Source organism: Myotis myotis, unplaced genomic scaffold (assembly GCF_014108235.1).
Source record: "Myotis myotis isolate mMyoMyo1 unplaced genomic scaffold, mMyoMyo1.p scaffold_m19_p_6, whole genome shotgun sequence".
Classification (NCBI taxonomy): domain Eukaryota; kingdom Metazoa; phylum Chordata; class Mammalia; order Chiroptera; family Vespertilionidae; genus Myotis; species Myotis myotis.
The window spans coordinates 8,529,705-8,548,883 of record NW_023416368.1 but is presented as its reverse complement, the minus strand read 5'-3'; the positions used below and the strand labels follow the sequence as shown (position 1 = coordinate 8,548,883).

Sequence of the window (19,179 nt, the reverse complement as noted above, 5' to 3'; positions counted from 1 at the left end):
TGGCCAGATCTGACAAACACTGCAGACCAGCCAACGGCCCTGCAAAGCCAGCAATACCATACGTTGGTCAGTAATCCTATATAATAAAAGGCCAGGGACCATAAGCATAACAACTGGAATGACTGCTCAAACAGTCGCCATGAGGTGCATTGACCACCTCTCGGTCTGCCCCCCCAACCCTGTCCCTCGAGTAGTGGCGGGCAGGGCAGCTCATGGCAGCAAGCAGGCGGGGCAACAAGCAGCAACAAGGGGCGGCGAGCTATGGGCACACAATTTCGTGCGCTGGGCCTCTAGTCAAAAAATAAAAGCCCATTCCTTAGGAGACAAATCATTCCTTAGATATCAAGACAGGGAAGAAGGAAGCAAGCTGAATCTCCAAAGTGCCCAGTACTTAAGAGACTAATCAGGAAATTTCTTTCCATCCCTTTGCAAACACAGGAGAAGGCTGGATCTGGACCCACCTCTCCATTCCCTGGTTTTTGGCAAAGTACCTTTTGCCAGAGCAGGGAGGACAGCTGGGACTGAGCTGGAACCCAGTGTGCCCTTGTGTCTGCCTCTGGCAAGCCTAACTGCTACCCATCCCTCTGCGAGCCAGCGCTGCAGCTCAGCTCAGAGCAGGAAGTTTAAGGGGGGCCTTGGGGGAAGGCGCAGGAGAGGGACCACACTGCAGTGTGGTGGTTCTGGCCTATTTCTCCCAACTCAGGCAGCACTGGGAGGTGCAGAGATTGGAGCCAGGCAGTTCCCTCCAATTTCTTGCAAGATTTGGTTCTGCCATTTAAGCAAATGTGCAAAGAAGTGGATTGAGACAGTTGTCCTCTGTATTTGCAAGGTCATGGATGCACCAGGGCAGGGTCTGGCTCTTTGCTTATGTGAGTGCATCCTGCGGCCTGGTGCTCCTTTGCATCTGTCAGAGTGGGGAAGAGACTTCGGGGTTGAATAGCAGCTCTACCTCTTACTAAGCCACGTGACCTGTTGTGCCTTACTTGACCTCCCAGAACCTCATCTGCTGGATCTGTGAAATGGGGATGATAGCAGAACCTGCCCCACAGGAGTGCATGGGATTACATTGAAATAACTGATCTATCGCACTTAGCCCAGGACCAGGCACACAGGGAGAGCTTAACTCATAGCAGCTGTTTCCAATAGGAGTGTTGTGTAGTGATGAACATTGATTGCTTTGCTTATGGGAATGAAGCAGTTCTGAATCCCAAGTTTCGTTCCCACAGGCTCTTCCAGTGACGCTCTTGAGAATGCCTGTCTTAATGCCTGGGCCATGTCACTTAGCCACTGTGCCCTTCTGCAGACAATCTGAAGGTGGGGATGGGGTCTGAAGTTGGCAATTTTGCCTCCATATGTTGATTTGATCTCACCCTACAAAAAGCTGCCACTCAAAGAGCTGAGAAAATGGGAGTGCCCCCGGAGGTACGCAGCATTTGCCCCAGAGCCATAGTTGTTGTTGCTGTAATTACTATGATTCCTGTTATTAATTATAACACAATAACATATGATAACACTTATTAATAGCTTGCTGTGTGCCAAGAATTGTGCAAGCTTCTAATAGATAGTCTCATTTGATTCTCCCAACAGCCAAATGAGAGAAGTACAGTTATTATACCCATTTTCCAGATGCAGAACATGGCTCAGAAAAAAAAAAAAATTCGGAGCTTTCTAGAGGTCACCCAGCTAGTAGGTGGCCGAGCCCAGGTTCAAAGCCGACCACCAGCTTGGCTATCTGCAGCAGACTCTTCTTAGCTCTCACCAGAGGCTGTTATTCTTGAAAATCCTCACCTCTAATTTCCTCTGGCTCCCATTCAAGGTCACATTTGAACAGGGCGTCCTGGTGCCAGTTTTCATCAACCAGAGCCTGCAGAGTCTCTGCCAACAGCATCCCACGTGTAGCATCTTTAAATTGCTGTCAAGATAGAACTCGCCCCATAGACATGATTTGGTAGAAGGCAGAGAGTTTGTGGTTAATTCATCATCTCGGGGTCTGAGGGGTTGAAAAATTTAAAGACCAACATTTGGCATGGCTTCTTCCAGAATGAGTGAATTATTAGCAGTCAGGCAGGCCTCAACTTTTTATTCTGTCATACCTTTTATGATCATTTTTAATCTCTGGGAAAAAAATTGGTGTGGACGCTAGAGTAAGACAAGGGTATCTAAGTTTATCCCTGCCCTCTCACCCACGTGCATCCACCCCTCCACCCCAGCCCCTTGGCAAGGGTAGGCCCAGCCTAAATGCCTCCCTCAGCTGTTTATTTAAGAAGATGCAATAACAATGGTCAATTATAAAGAATTTACTACCTCAGCTCCAAAGAAAATCCTTTCTTTATACGTTACTTGCAGTGTGGGTGTGGGTTGTTTCTATAGGCTGTTAGAACACCGCTAGTCTAGTCAACACAAGAGTTGCTACTCCAAGATTTTCCAGTCCCCACCTCTAGCTTTGTTGGAATTGATATTGTTACCCAACAAAGAAGCACTGCTTTATCTTTCTTAAGACTCCACTGTCAACCTACTGACATTTAGGAAGAACAGAGTATGGAATGGCATGCCTGTCGAGATCAAAATTTCTGGCAACTCCCCCACAACGGATCTAAAAACACAGAAGTAGAGACCATTCAGGCAAACAAGACCAAACAAGCATACAGGATGCATTAAGTGCATATTCAAATGCTTAGATTGTCAATAGACAGGAAGCACCTTGTCCACACTTGGACTTACCTCTGCTGGGTGCCTCACCGGTCCCACCCTGTCTTTTCACAAAGAACCGATACACAGCTCCTTCTCCCTAGGAAAAAAGTCACCCAGTCCCTAAAATAAGTCCCAGGTTCTCAGCTCAAGGCATATCAGGTGCACTACAACAGGTTAGCCCCGCGATTTTAATGACAGTTGCTGCAAATGGCATACTGATTAGGTTGATACTATGTAAGCATTTATGTGACATAGTTATTTGTGGCTAAATTGCATTATTATGTGATTTCATATTTATGTGCTAGAAGAACCATTAATAATATGCACATTAATTAAACCCAAGAAATGTGTGAAACACAGAGTGGCCATGAAGGTTCTGGGTTAGTCCTTTTGGTTTCACCGTAGATCAGGGGCCTCCGTTGCCTTGGAGAAGGGCATTTTCATGTAGTTTGACTCTGTGGAGAGCAGTAAGCATGTTGCTGCCACTGTTTGTATTTCTGGAATGGAAAGCCATCCCATCCAGCAAGCACATGGGATGGCTGTAATGAAAACTGATAAACACAAGTAGTGCCTGAGATCAGCAGTCGTAGCAGAAGTGTTGTCATGTCAGGGATACGTTATCCACTTAGAATACTAAGGGGGCCAGGTTAAACCAGCAGTCGAAAGCACAGACGTCGCCCTAGTGGGTTTGGCTCAGTGGATAGAGCATTGGCCCACCGACTGAAGGGTCCTGGGTTCGATTCCGCTCAAAAGCACATACCTAGGTTGCAAGTTGGATACCAGCCCTGGTTGGGAGCATGTGGGAGGCAACCAATCTATGTGTTGCTCTCATATTAATGTTTCTCTCTCTCTCCCTCTCTCTCTCTCTCCCTCCCTCCCTTCCTCTCTCTAAAATTAATTGGGGGGGGGGATATCCTTGGGTGAGGATTTACTAAAAATCAAAGATAATGGGGTTGTTCAGGTTGGTGGCAAAGCAAAAAAACCAACTGAGGGTGTTCAGCTCTATCCAGTTGCTGCCATGAGAGAATACAGAGTCAGTACTTCTGTTCCTTTATTTTCAAGAGAAGTCAGGAAACGGAACATTGTACAAAATCTTGACTTTGAATTTTTGACAATACCCACCTTAGGGCAGCCGGTGTGTGACTTCTGCCCTCGATAGACAAAGTTTACTTCCCCTTCGCAAGTCTGCAGCTCCATTTTGCCTGCCCTTTCATTCCCAGAAGAACTGAGCGGTGTTCCACGGACATGGTTTTGGGGGAACATTCCAGCCATCATGTAGCATCTTTCACAGTTTCCATTCATCCTTCCCCTCTCACTTTTACAGCAACCCTCCGGGGAATTACTGCTGTTTGCACTGTTTGGCAGATGGGTATGCTGAGAATTAAAGAAAAGAGGTCCTGGGCCCAGGTTCACACATCTTGAAAGTGGCAGACCCACACCTTGAGCCCACCTCTTCAGGTTTGACCTCCTAACCATGGCTGGATGCCCCCTCCCCAGCCCCCGCCAGGCACTCCCACATCACCCCACATAGACCCCAGAGGTGGCATTTGGCACTCTGCATCGTAATATCTTCCCCTTCTATCTCCTGTTCCTAATTGAAAAAGATGACTTTGGGATAGCTAGATAAATGAGCAGATATAATCAATGTCACAGTGGAAATGAACAAGGTAATGAGGAGACCATCTTCCAATGCGGAGGACGCTGGGTAATTTTTGTGGTTCTCGCAATAATTTGATTTACTTGCAGCGAAATGGCATGTTGCTCCATAGGAGGGCTGGGTGAGTGAAGAATTATGTATGCTTTTATCCTCCGGATTCTTCTTTCCCCATCTCCCCCAGGAAGCTCTTGGCCTTCTCTGTAGGAGAAGTGCAGAGAGCTGGACTCCCCCGGTGAACTGGAAAACGCACCTTCCACTTCATTTGGAACGTGCCAGGTCGGCGCTTGCCTCCCCCTCAGCTTCCCCCCGGCGTTGTATCATCAGCGGAAAGGCAACCACAGGAATCCTACCCACACAGAGTGCAGATGGACAGAGAAGGGCCACACAGGCTGGAGTGGGCAGAGCAGCTTTAGCTCGGGGTGCACAGACAGGAAGCAGGCAGGTTTCGGTGTCTCATTTAGTGAATTAAATGCCTCACACAGCCTCTTTGTACTTTGGGAGAGTGTGTGGTCTCCAGAGCTGGAGAGGGGGAGCCAGAGGCAGAAGGAGATGGAAAGTTAGGGCTTGGGGGCCAGGGAGGGAGGTTCTCACTTGTACACTGATTCATCTCATCTTCCCCAGGCAAGTCTCATCATTATCCACCTAATGGAGAATAATGACACCACTTGGATGGGCGTGGGGGGGCGGGGGGGTAGGGAGCTGGTGAGAGAGGTATGCGATTCATTAACCGTGAGTGAGGGGTTTGGCCAGCATCTCCGAAGGATCATGATTACATCATTTCACCCCCTTTTCTCACCTCTTTCCACTAATATGAGACAAATGCTAAATAACTATATAATAATACATTACTAGACAGAAAATATAATAGCCTGCTATGGCTATGAAACTCCCTCAAAGATATATTTAAAATGTCACCGGTGCATAGTGTAAAATGCGAATTACAGGTTCATTGGGAGGACGCGATTTAAAATCCGTACAATTGTACAGTGGCATTTCCCACTGGGTTTGCGCTTTAGTTGTCTTTTTCTGAACACCAAAAAAAAAAAAAATCAAGTAATTTCGGCCCAAAGATGCAAACTTCGAGGACGTCTTTTCCTTTCCTCCGTATTTTCCTTTCTCGTTTTCATTGGCCAGGATGCTCTGCAAACCTAGTATCTTCTTGACACATTGTCTTTTCCTGGGGATGAGTCTGCAGGCATCACAGAAGCCACGGGGTGTAGATTACACCTTTTGGAGATGTCGCCCGGCCACAGAAGGATACAAGTAGTTGAAATGTGTGTCCAATTGCTAGCTTAAATGACTTGAGCCAACTTCTTAAAGCCAGGACAGCAGGGGCTGAGGATTTTAGAAGTTGGCAGGGGCCAAAAATGACAAGGCTGGGCAGTCACCTGCAGAGCTGCCAACCCTGAATGGAGGCTTCAAAACATAAACTTCCTCAGAGGACACAAATCAAAAGTCATGCTTCCGCAGCCGTTAAAAGCAACTCATAGGCTTCTGTTGCATCGTGCACCACTTTGATGCTCATCCTGCTTAACATAGCTCATTGAGTGGATCGAGCGTGGGTTGCTCGGAAAACCCTGGGCGGAGCTGTCATCTGTGGTCATAGTTATAAGGGACTTTGTACAGAGGTGGAGCTCTCCTTTGTGTGTGTTTCCTGCACGGAGGGGGATTTCAAGGTTGGGAAACAGGATGCAGTTTGGAGTCAAAGGTCATGGCTTGAAAACATCCACCCTGACCCTCTCTGAAGGCAGAGTCCTTGAGGTTCCTCTCTCAGAGGAGAGATGGCACCAACCCGCTGGTTTGAGCGGGCTCCCAGGTGTGTGGGTGTTGACTCCTTACAGATAAAAATGTATCCATATATGTGGATACACATATTTTTAGTTAATTGTCAACCTTTTTTTTAAGTGGGAAATTTTATCTGAAAATCTAGATCATTAGTTTTCTTAGAAAAACTAGATCTGTCTCTTGAGCCCTAATCCCCTCATGGCCACGTGGGCCTGGGCCTGAGTGAGGGCTGCCCCTACCCTCGCTGGTTCCCCTCCATCCAACAACTGGTGCATTTCAGGTCCGGCCTGACCCCTACAGGTGTTCAAATTTGCTTCTCCGTGGCTCAGAGTGTGCCATGTTCTCCTTGTCTTTAGAAAAAGGAAGGCATTTCACAGAATGTGCACGGTCTACTGTTTTACCAGGAAATGGAACGGGGACTTGTCGCAGGAATGATCGGCCTTGAACTTTCCATGCAGGATTAATATATTTCAAATAACTCCACCGGTCAGCCTTCTTTTGCTAACCGACTTTCTCATTCTTCGCTTGATGCCAATGGAAAAAGGCCAATGGAAGCATGTTATTATTAGTAACCCTGGGATGCTTTACGTGGTCTCAGCTCTCTCTAGTTTGCAACGTTCAGCAATCGCCAACATACTCACTTTGGTTCCAGGCTTTCCTCCCCAGGTTTGCAGAGTATCTGCGGCTGTAACCTGCAGTCACTGATGGTCGTTTCTCCTATCTCTTTCCAGGCCCTCCGAACCACAGCCAGTCCACTCTGAGGCCCCCTCTGCCACCCCCTCACAACCACACGCTGTCCCATCACCACTCGTCCGCCAACTCCCTCAACCGGAACTCGCTGACCAACCGGCGGAGTCAGATCCACGCCCCGGCGCCCGCGCCCAATGACCTGGCCACCACGCCTGAGTCCGTTCAGCTTCAGGACAGCTGGGTGCTAAACAGCAACGTGCCGCTGGAGACCCGGTAAGTCCCCATGGCCGATCATGCCCGTGTACCTACCTGAGCCACCCACACTGAGCCCCTGGGTGTCTCTGAGGTGCGGTGGGGGAGAAAATCTTGGCATAAATAAATGAGGCAAGTCTACCGCCTCCTGGTGGTTCCCTGGGGAATTTGACCCTGGATGGTAGGGTGATAGGTATTTCTCTGTTCACACGTGTTTCCTTTCAATGCTTGTTTACTCTCTTAGCTCTTGTGTACCCAACTAATAGAATTAGCATAACATATTTTTCCTCAGAGGCTCATGGGAAACATGCTTATAAGGATATATTGACTGAAAGCTACTGATAAATTATGCATTTGGCCTTTCTTGAAGTAATAAATGAAGACTCATTTGAAATTAAGTGTTTTGGGAGACCTTGAGAAACAATCCCTCATTCCAGACTGACGGAAGTATAGTTTTAATTTATATTTCATCCAGCAAGCGGTCTCGCTTTAATCCCTCCAGTATACACTGGCAGCCTGAGGGGCACACAGTAATGTGTAAAAACAAACAAGAGAAAAAGGGGCCGCGTGCATGTTGGGAGGGGAGAGTTTCAAAGTGATCTTCAGGCCTGGCTCTCTTTGGGTTTGCCTTTGCTTCTGTCCTTTTCTCACTTCTGGTCTTCCCAATTGTGCCCACCTTCAGGGCCTGCAACAAGGGTCACAGTGTGGTTGCAGGGATGTGATTGACAGCGAAGGCCACAGGTGGGTGGGCCAGGCCTTGGTGCTCCCGCCCCGGACACCTGCATGGATTCTGTGCTCACGCTGTTATGGTTTCCTTGTCTGGAAGAATCACAAAGACTGAACAGAGAAAGGGGCTAATTCATATGGACCCTTTCAAAAGTTCTCACACGAGTTTTGTTGGTGTTTTCTTCTTTAATATATTTTTATTGATTTCAGAGAGGAAGGGAGAGGTAGAAGCATCAATGATGAGAGAGAATCATTGTTTGGCTGCCTCCTGCACAACCCCTACTGGGGATCATGTGCCCTGACCGGGAATTGAACCATGACCTCCTAGTTCATAAGTGACACTCAACCACTGAGCAACACCAGCCAAGCTCTAACTGGTTTTTAGACTTTTTTCTTTTCAGTTTAATACTAGCTTTAATGAGGGCACAGGTAATATTAGTCTTAACTGCAAAAATGTTAGCCACATTTAGAAAAAAACTAACTTACTGGGAATATAACTATATATTTCTAAATGTCAGATGAAAGAATACTAATTCTTTTCTTGTAAGTTACTTATGTTTAAGGAAAGATAGATATAACCTGTAATTTTTTTGGGAACAATCATTGACTTTTCTGTGCTGACATGAAAACAAGTTTACAAGCCATAGATTTTCAAGTTGTTTCTTTGTTTTGTTTCTTTGTTTTGTTTCACGTCAGCATCGTCCCCTTTAATAGGAAAGGTCCTTTTTGTAACTGAGGTATGTAATTGGCATATAATATCATATTAGTTTCAGGCATACAACAGAATGATTTGATACTCATATATATTGTGAAATGATCACCACATTAAGTCTAGTTAACATCGGTCACCATAACAAAGTTATAAAAAAAAAATTTCTTACAATCAACTTTTAAGTTCTACTTTCTTAGCAACTTTCAGGAAGCTGGCACCTTTTTACCCCTTTCACCCATTTCTCCCACCCTCCATGCTCCCCCTCTGGCAACCACCAATCTGTCCTCTGTATCTATGAGTTTGGTTTTGTTTTTATAAGATTTCACATATAAGTGAGGCCATAAAGTATTTCTCTTTCCCTGTCGACTTATTGCACTTAGCATAATGCCCTCAAGACCCATCCACATTGTCACGAATGATAAGATTTTATTCTTTTTTTATGGCTGAATAGTATATTGTTTCTCATCTATAATATTTTTTGTTTTAATAAGGCTGTGAACATTAATATGTTGTACACCATCGTCCCTGTCGTCACTCCAAGCTTTATAATATTTTATTTTCTGACAATTATAGGTTATCCTTAATCATGCCCACAATCTTCATCTCTAAGGCTTAAAATATGTAAAGTCAGTAGAAACCATGCATATATTACATGTTAGCAGTAGACTTAAACATCTGCACTGATTTAGTAACCCTCTAATAAACAGCTTTGCTGGCTGGTTTCCAGGCTGACGCTGCCTGGTCCAGCAGGCTGTACGCAGGGTGTCTCCATGGTCGATGGTCTTTAGGCCGGATCAGACTTTCTGTCTTTTCCTCCTTGTATTTAGGAACTGCCATAGACTTTGTTGGGCACTAGTCAGCCAATTTTTACATTGACAGACTGTTGTTTGGAAAAATAGTTTCTGGACATAAAGGCTACATAGAGTGGACTAGATGAAGAAGGCGATGGAGGCAGAGAAAGGCAAGGAGAAATGTAACAGCTGTTGGAGATGAAGAAAGCAGAGAGGAAGGAAGCGGACACTATCCCCATGAACAACCCGTGTTTGTTGTGCACTTTGCATGTGCAGGACCCAAGTGCTCTGCATGCCTGTCTCCGTCAAGCCTGACAGCCATCCAGTGGGGTCCGAAGGAACCATTATTATCACCCTTTTAAATATGTGGAGTCTAAGTGTTACAGCGGCAAAGTCATTGCTGGGAGGTCTTGGGCTTCAGGGAGATGGTAAATTAGGAGCCATCGTGGATGGACCTCTGGTGGCTCCACGCATGTCTGACAGGTGAGTAACCACACACCTTCACTGGCCGCCCTGACGGTTACATATCCAGGGCAAGCTCCATCCGAGCGGTTGCTCCTCACAAAGATTTCCCCCTTGGCAGTAAGACCGAGTGTGCTCACACTGCCTCCCGTCTCCCATTGGTTTCCCCGGTGACTTATTTTGAGCCACTTGTACTTGTGTTCTCTTGACAAGGATCTAATGCAGGGGGGTGGGCAAACTTTTTGACTCGAGGGCCACAATGGGTTCTTAAACTGGACTGGAGGGCCGGAACAAAAGCATGGATGGAGTGTTTGTGTGAACTAATATAAATTCAAAGTAAACATCATTACATAAAAGGGTACGGTCTTTTTTTTTTTTTTTAGTTTTATTCATTTCAAACGGGCCGGATCCGGCCTGCGGGCCGTAGTTTGCCCACGGCTGATCTAATGGAAAGGACCAGCAAAGCCATGCCTGTCACCTTTCTGTTTTACGTTCTGCTAGATGTGGGCTTCTTAAGGATGATTTTGGAGGAGGCAAGTTGAAGACAGAGCTTGGGGAGTAGACAGGATTGCTGAAACCTGTAAGCCTAGCAGAAGGAGAAAACCTCTCCGGCTCTTTGGTCAGGACATTCAAGGTCCCAGGATTAGAGAACGCAAGGCCCTTGGGATGGAGTTATTACCGGAAATCAAACACGGGATACAGAAGTCAGCCGATAATTAAAACGCCATTCATGGAACTGAATACATATAACATGGATGTGCAACTGGTCTCATGTTTAAAAACTTTGGCAGTAATTCATACGATTATTGAGCTTTATGTTTCTCTTTTGAGTATGATTCATTCGGTGTCTTATTAGCAAATATTTACTGAGTCCCTCATGTATACCCAGGGCTATGTTAGGTACCGGGGAGATAATGATCAAAATGTGTATCCTGTCCTTCAGGGTTACAGAAGCTACAGGAGGAGAAAGGTACATGAACAAAAGGATAGTGTGGTCTATACAATAAACGGAGTGTGAGAAGTGATGAACTCTCTCGGGATGGTCAGGAAATGTTTCACAGCCGAGGGGCTGTTTGCGCTGGGTTTTGAAGGATGAGTAAGAGTTTACCTCATGAATAAGTAGGGGAAAAAACAAACTCAAAATTATAGCATATTATTTGTTCCCATATAGTCTTGGAAACTGTAGAAGTGGACAGATCCACGCATTCAAATGCTGAAGCAGTGTGAGTTTAAGAGTCATTTTCTTACTCACAGAAGGCAGTGTGGGCATGGGAGCTCTGGTTTTAGGGACATGCTGCCGTACCAGGATTCCCACTCGAATAAGGACTGAGTACCGCGTCCAGGAGAGAAAACCACCGAAGGCAAGACATCGTGGAGGCTGGTCGCAACGTAGTCATCACTATTGAAGACGCAGTGGAACTTTACACACAGCTTCCCCACCTGCACGCTCCAGCACACAGTCTTCTGGCATGATGGAAGGATTTCATAATCTTGCACTTGATGACAGAAGCCCGCCACCCCCAGACACTCCAGGCCAAGTCCAGTGTGTTTTCAGGCCCGTGAGGAACAAGCCCTTGCCGCTCTGCGTTGTTTTTTGATGTTCTGTCTGTCTTAATGAGGCGTGTCAGATCTCTGGGCTGGGCTTCTCCCGTCGTTTTCCATGACAAGTAGAATTAGAGGTGCTGATTGAGGAGGCATGGCCAGATAAATGGGACTGTGCAAATGAGGAATTTTACACAAGACAAAGCATATAAGGAAAAGCTCTGTATCGCTGTGAATCATATAAGTAATGCGGATAAATGTCTGTTACCAGAAGTAGTCAGTCCATGTACTAAACCATTATCTAATCCAAGAGAAAACACATGGGCCAGGGGAACTAATCGCAAGAAGTCTGTTCTGTCTTTTGTAACGTGTTACGTAACAAAATGACTCTGCCCGTCCCCTTCCTCTCGGCCGACCCACGGGTCTTAGCACATAGTCCGCATGCGTGTTTGGTGGATGTCACCTCTCTCCCCTTCCTCTCTTGCGAGGGGCAAGGGCAGGAATCTGCATGGCCCGCTGCTGCCTGGGGGGTTTCTGAAGTCAGCACCTCTCATCTAAAACAGTAGGAAGTAGCTCAGCGACAGAGCCTTCCTTTTCTTCTTGTCTGCATTTTGCTGAAGCAAGCTCTCCCTCAGAACCTGTCTCAGCAGCAGGGCAGGAAAGAGAATTCCTAAGCAGGACGAAATCTCCCTGAGTTTCCTTTCGCCCTGAAATACAAAAAGCCCTCATTTTCATCATCAGGATCCTCAAGCTTACAAACCGGTTTGCAAGTTGCTTTTTAAAATGGTCATCCAGGCCGGCCAGCATGGCTCAGTGGCTGAGCATTAACCTAGGAACCAGGAGGTCGAGGTGCAATTCCCTGTCAAGGCACATGCCCGGGTTGTGGGCTCCCTCCCCAGTGTGGGGCCTGCTGGAGGCAGCTGATCAATGATTCTCTCTCATCATTGATGTTTCTCTCTCTCCCTCCTTCTCCCTTCTTCTCTGAAAATAATTTTAAAATATATTTTTTAAAATAATAATTAAAAAAATAAAGTTCATCCATGATCCACTCAAGAAACACCTATGAGAACCTACTATGTGCTGATCACTGAGGGCTCAACAATGAAAAAGAAAAGAAAAGCCTTTCCCCGACACAGATTTAAGGATGAATATAGACAGAGTGTGAGTGAGAGACCAGACAGGTGCCCCACACTGACACATGTAGAGAGTGCGCTGTGAAGTACAGAGAAACCAGACCCATGGGAAACTGGCATTTAAGCAGACCCCTAAGAATGAGTCAGTGTTCATTAGCCTTACAGAACATTCTAGGTGAGGGGAGGGGAGACGCCAGGAAGGGAACACTGAGACACCAGGAAGGGAAGCAAGCTGAGAAGGTGGCAAGGGCAGGATGGCGCAGGCTTGGGGTAAAGACGTTGGACTCTATCCCCAGCACAGTGAAACGTCACTGAAGCATTTGAAACAGGAGAAGGAAATGCTAACACTGTTTTGTTTTGTTTTTAATGGTGGTAGCTGCCAGGTAGTAAGTTCATGGAGCGTAGGGTGGAGGGTGTAGCAAGGCTAAAGGTCTGGTCTGGAGGTGATTGCATGGCTGAGATGCAAGGTGGTGTGTTGTGGCTTCCAGCAGGAGCCCCGCAGCTGCAGTGCCCGGAGCCGTGTGGCTTTCTCCGACCACTGAGGCAGGAAGGTGCACACTCCCAGGGGTGAGGCCTCTGTTGAAGGAAGGATCAGTGGGAATGAATGATTGCCAGAACTGGGAGCTGTGGGCGAGGTAGGTGTAAGCACAAAGACCAATGCTTTTGACGTAGGGGCAGGTGGATAGCGATGGCCTTTGGAAAACGAAAGTTCGGTCTTAGACATGTGCAAATATGAGGCAACAAGAGAACTTAGCACAGCTGTTATTGGCCAGGCGTATTTTGATTCAAAAATAATAGTTGTAACACACAGATTCCTGCATTTACAAATAATAGCATATTTGCTGCATCTGAAGCTCTCAGCAATTGATTTTTCTCTTTTAAAAAAAATCCCTTGAGAAATTTTGTTCAATTTAACAGTTATTCTACATGGTTGTACAGGTCTGTGAGTCACAGTCCTTCTGTTTTTTTAAATTTATCTTTATTATTGAAAATATTACAGATGTACCATTTGTTTGTTTGTTTTCCCATTGACCCCATCCACCCTGTATTCACCCCTCCCAGGCCTTTGCCCCTCTATTGTCGTGTCCATGGGTTATGCATATATGCATATAAGTTCCCCGGTTAATCACTCCCCACCCACCCACCCACCCACCCCACCTTCCCTCTGAAACTGTCAGTCTGTCCCATGCTTCTGTGTCTCTAAATCTATTTTGTTCATCAGTTTATTTATTCATTAGATTCCACATATGAGTGAGATCATGTGATATTTACCTTTCTCTGACTGGCTTATTTCACTTAACATAATGCTCTCCAGGTCAATCCACGCTGTTGTAAATGGTAAGAGTTCTTTCTTTTTCACTGCTGCATCGTATTCCATTGTGTAGATGTACCACAACTTTTTATCCACTCATCTGCTGATGGGCACTTGGGTTATTTCCAAATCTTACCTATTGTAAATTGTGCTGGTATGAACATAGCGGTGCATATATTCTTCCTGATTGGTGTTCCTGGTTCCTTAGGATATATTCCTAGAAGTGGGATCACTGGGTCAAATGAGAGTTCCACTTTTAATTTTCTGAGGAAGTTTCATACTGTTTTCTTCAGAGGCTGCACCCATCTGCATTCCCATCAGCAGTGTATAGGGTCCCCTTTTCCTCACATCCTGGCCATCACTTGTCTTTTGTTGATTTCACAACCCTTCTTGTCAAAAACTTTTTGTTTGACACTTAGTTTTACATGCATGGCCCCGTTTAATCCCTCTTACCCTCTGCTAGGTGTATGTTACTATCCCTATTTTTTAAAAATATAAACTGAGGCTCGGGAAGGTTCAGTGACCTACACATCTCCAAATACGCAAGTGGCAGAGCTGGGATTTAAACCTGGGCCTGCCTGATTCCAAAGGCCAAGTTCTTTTATTGTTTCTTTTTTTATTTGAGAGAGAGAGAGAGAGACATTGATTTGTTGTTCCACGTATTCATACATTCATTGATTGATTCTTATACGTGCCCTGACTGGGGCTCAAACCCACAACCTGGGCATATCTGGACAACACTCTAACCAACTGAGCTACCCGGCCAGGGCCAACTGTCATGTTCTTAGCTACTATGGATAGTGCCTTTGGGGCTAGAAATACAAAGCAAAATGATGCTTATTCTGATAGCAAACAAATTAACTTGCCCAAGCCATGGAAATGGTGAGGTTGACACACGGTGACACAGTGCACGAAATTCCCGATGGGATGGACTCCGGCCTGCTGCTGGACATAGACTTGGTTATGGACAAAACCATAAGCCCGTTGGGATGGAAGGAAGCCTGTATGCATCGCTGTGGGACTGGTGGCAGCCTGGCATGGTAACTGGGAGGCCTCCTGCTCCGTGGCAGTGGCGGCATAGGCTACGTGTGAGCTGACGCACAGAGCTTCAACGCTCTGCGTGGTATCGAATGTGAGAGCAAACTGACAGTCTAGAAATAAGAAGCACTGCTACCTCTTTAGCTCCTTGATTTATAGAATTTTTATCTCCCAGCCGGGCTTTGCCAGACAGGTGGGAGGAAGCCACGCAGCCACCGGTGCAGTGGTTGACCGTTGGGTTGTATTTTGAATGTCATCGTTATTCCTGTTCGCAGGAAGTCGTGCAAAGCGCTCTGAGAAAGAATTGACGATCCTGTGCTTTACAAAGTGTACACCTGCAACTGCTACCAAACAATATTGGATGTAAACTGTAACTGAAAAAAAAAATGTAGTACTTTGGGCTTGATGGATGGCATCCAAGGACTCTCATTTTGGTATCAGGATTCCAGAAAACACACTTTTTGTCTTCAAGATGAAGTAAGGTTACCCCAGTCTGGATACCCTAGTGTAGTGCAAACTGTGGCTCGCGAGCCACATGCGGCTCTTCGGCCCCTTGAATGTGGCTCTTCCACAAAATACCGACTTCTGCGCACGAGCCACGAAGTTTCAATTGTACTGTACGTGCGCGCCCACACGTGGTATTTTGTGGAAGAGCCACACTCAAGGGGCCAAAGAGCCACATGTGGCTCGCGAGCCGCAGTTTGCCGACCACTGCCTTAGTGCATGTTTGGGAATTGAGACGCAAGACCTTTATAGTAAGTAAGGTTTTCCCGGAGAAGCAGCAAGGTTGTTGAAACATCGTCACCATGCAGAACCCCAAGACTATTCCAAACTTGTCCTCTGATTTATTTTCCCACCTGAGGGATTAACTTCCTGACAGAATCGCTGACAAGCTTGATCTTGAGAATATTAAACCAAGGTAACCTGTTTACACTTTCTATGTTTCCGAGTGAGGTTTGGAAACTAGAATTCATTCTGAGCGAACCGAAACCACGCCAGCGCTTTGCGAATCGGTAGGCAGCTGGATTTGTCCGTATTGCACAACATTCTGCCCCCTCTCCATTCTCACCAGCGGCAACACGGACATTAATGAGACCCTCAGGTGAGCCTCTCCAGCTCAGCCTGATTTTATAGCTGCACCTCGCCTCCTTGACACCGTGATCCCGGCCGGCCACCAGCAGCTTTTCACGTCGCGGTGCACTTTAATTTTGTAGTTTTCTTAGTCTTCCTTGGAAACTGACAGCTTATTAATCTCAATAACCGAGCTGCTCGATAGGCAAGCTCTCCAATGAGAAACCAGGCTGTGTCTTCCCTCCCCCTGCCCTTGGCAGGAGGAGACAAGGGGTTGGTTGTTGGATAGAGGCAAGGGGTGGGGTGGTAGAGAAAAAGCCAGTTAGGTGGCGGGGCACGGGGGGGAGCACCCTAGACCCTACATTACTTTCTGACAATTGGCAGGAAAATAAAGAGAACCTAGTTTCGTCTGCAATTTATGGCTTGTGCTCTTAAACGCACTCCAACCATTAATATGAACGAAACCCAGGGTCGTGGCACGAGTGCAGATTCCAAGGCGCATGAAGAAAGAAACAAGCGTTGCATCTTATTCAAGACCACTCCGGGCTGCTTTGGGCCAGGTCTGCAAACCTGGAGGCATCCTTGAAGGTGGAAGTGCCCAAGGAGAGGCTGTCCTTTTTACGTTTGGCTCCTGCTGTAAAATTAAAGCCCTGTGAAGTGTATTAAAGCTTTGGGGACTTGAACTTCTTACAGGGCAAGTTAGCACAGCTAAGCCTCTGGGTAGACAGCACTTTTTGTACAAAAGCCATCCCTCCGCAGCCTGGGCCAGGGGACCGGATTACCGGTGGAGGCCACCTAGTGGCCATGCCTTGCAAGTGCAAGGTTGCCCTGCGTGTAAACGTGGAAAGCGCTTGGGTTAAACTCAGAGTTGAAAAAAGCGGAGTATTTCCGTGGTTTCTGTCTGAGCTCTTTCACCCATCCAGCTAATATCGACTGTCAGCCCCTTGGGGCATTTCCCGCAGCCTCCCCAGAGGACTTGGTATCTGGCTCAGACAGGGAGAGACTTGATGAAAGTCCTGTTCTAATTCTGGCTCCCAGTGATCCTTTTCTTTCCAGGGAAGTCAGATAAGGCCTCTGTTTCTCCCAGGCAGGGCACGCCGGTTCTGCGGCTTCTCTGAAGTTTCCTTTGATTTATTAGCCTCGGTCTCGCCTGCCTTTTGTGAGTTGGGATCTTGTGTCCCCAGAATCTATCCGTCAGGAGGCTCTGGACAGGTCCCTGCCGCTGGGGCTGCGCCTCCTAGCCGACAGGGGAGTGTTCAAGAGACTCTTTGTCAGATAGCTTTACTCCCTCCCAAGCCCACCAAACAGTTTTGGGCTATTCCGTGAGCCTTGTTTGCAAATATCCACCTTTAGAGGTCGAGACTCTGCTAACCACAAAGGATTCCTCTCAAAATGGTGTGTTTTAAATCCTTACAGGACCCCTCCTTCTTGCTCAAACTAGTGTTTGGGGAATCAGCAAATGCCCCCAAGTCCTGTCATCAGTGTTTCAGCTGCTCATGCCTTACATTTCCAACGACAGCGAGTAACACTTCTGTTTTGTTAGCTTGTCTTGCAATTGCCTTTAAGTGCGTTACAGCTTCAACGGGGGATGAGCAGAGCAGGTCCATTTTTCAATAATCAGTCTGTGAAGATGTTGCACACCAACCGTATGATGATTAAAAAGCTTCTTAAAATTTTAATTTTTTTGCACAAACAGATTTAAACACCCTGCCCTGAGAGAAGGCAGGAAATGTTGCTCTCCTTTGCCTTGGTGTGCTTAGATAAGAATTTGAAACGGAAAGCTTAATCTTAGTGACATTTTAATCTCTTATCAACAAGATCCTCTTACTGGCCTTGGGAGCATGGTATGAGAAGGCATTGGGAGGGACCCTGGGGGAATCTACCCTACCCCAACCCCACCCTGGACGATTCCTTAAAATGAGAGAATAAATGCGGGGGGGGGGACCCTCTGGCCATGGGGCAGGCTGTACACACATGGGCTGTGTGGGTGTCATGTAGCTGCTCTCTTAGTTGGTATCCTGCCCCTACCTACCAAAGCCTCCTGAACCCCAGAATCCACGTGAGAACTTACGGCCATGTAAAAACCTTTTCGCTTCCTGGAAACAGCTGAGCACTTTCTGGTCTATTTTCAGACGTCATCGTCTCCTGGGGGCTTGCGTCGTGCCAAGTATTGTATTAGGCACTTGGCACCATGTTACCCGGCTGCAGCCCTGTGGGACAGACACCCTCATCCGCTTCGGGCATGTCGGGAAGATGAACCAGGAAGATGAAGGGTTGGGACAGAATCAAGATGCTGGCAGAATTAGATTCAAGGCTGTAAACTGGGGCATTAGGCGTTTTCTCTCAGCCTTGCTTTTCTCTGTTTCCTATCATTAATCTCCTTTTTAATATATGTATTCTTTTATTGATTTCAGAAAGAAAGGGAGAGGGAGAGAGAGAAACATCAATGATGAGAGAGAATCATGGATCGGCTGCCTCCTGCATGCCCCCTACTGGGGATTGAGCCCGAAACCCTGGCATATGCCCTAACAGGGAATTGAACCATGACCTCTGGATTCATAGGTCAACGCTCAACCATTGAGCCATACCGGTCAGGCCCTATCATTATTCTTCAGCAGGCCTCCTTATGTGAGATCTTTGTGGGATCTACAGGCTGTATTCTCTTAGCATAGAACCTAACAGAAAAAGGATTTCTCCTTCCTGACATTTCAGTAACACTCCCTTGACCGAATTTCCTGGAGCCCAACTAGAGTCCTATGCCCACGACAGACCGGATCCCGAGGCCTGAGGAACAAACCATGCTGATTGGCTGGACCTGGAGCATGTTCCCACATAGAGCCTGATAGGAGGGGAGGCGGCGTGGAGAGAAGGGTGAGGCCATAAGCAAACACCGTGATATTAGCTGACCATTTAAAAGAAAAAGAAGAAAAAAGGTCAAGTGCAATACTAGTTTTGTCCCAGCTCAGCTGCCTTCTCCTCTTGCCTGATTATAGTGATTTTGTCTTCTGGGCACCCTCAGTCTGAGGGGAAGGGATGGAGGAATTAGGGGGCATTGGGTTATCTCACTTGCCTGGACACAGAACGGGTTTTACAGCTGATCCCATTATAAAGTGGAAAGAATAACTTCCATGACTGCTTCCCACCCGCTTCTGAATCATCGCCCTCTCTGGTTCACATCCCAAACGGCCCACGACGTTACCTTTGCGTTCACTGCGGCCCCTACATGCGTTTTAACTTTTATTAGTCTCCTGACGTCCCTTTGAAGCGATCATCTTCCTTCCTGCAAAAGTGCCTGGATTCCGCGTTTTCTAATTAAA

At 46.7% G+C, this 19,179-nt stretch overlaps 1 protein-coding gene across 7 annotated transcripts in view; it reads left to right on the top strand.

Annotated features, from left to right (window-relative positions):
- TENM2 (teneurin transmembrane protein 2) overlaps positions 1–19,179 on the top strand; it is an 897,969-nt gene that overhangs the window by 611,414 nt on the left and 267,376 nt on the right. For all 7 annotated transcript variants that reach the window (XM_036312664.1, XM_036312661.1, XM_036312660.1 and 4 more), the window contains one exon: positions 6,865–7,096. In XM_036312664.1, the coding sequence (XP_036168557.1) occupies positions 6,865–7,096 (232 nt within the window). The remainder of the gene's footprint in view (positions 1–6,864; positions 7,097–19,179) is intronic.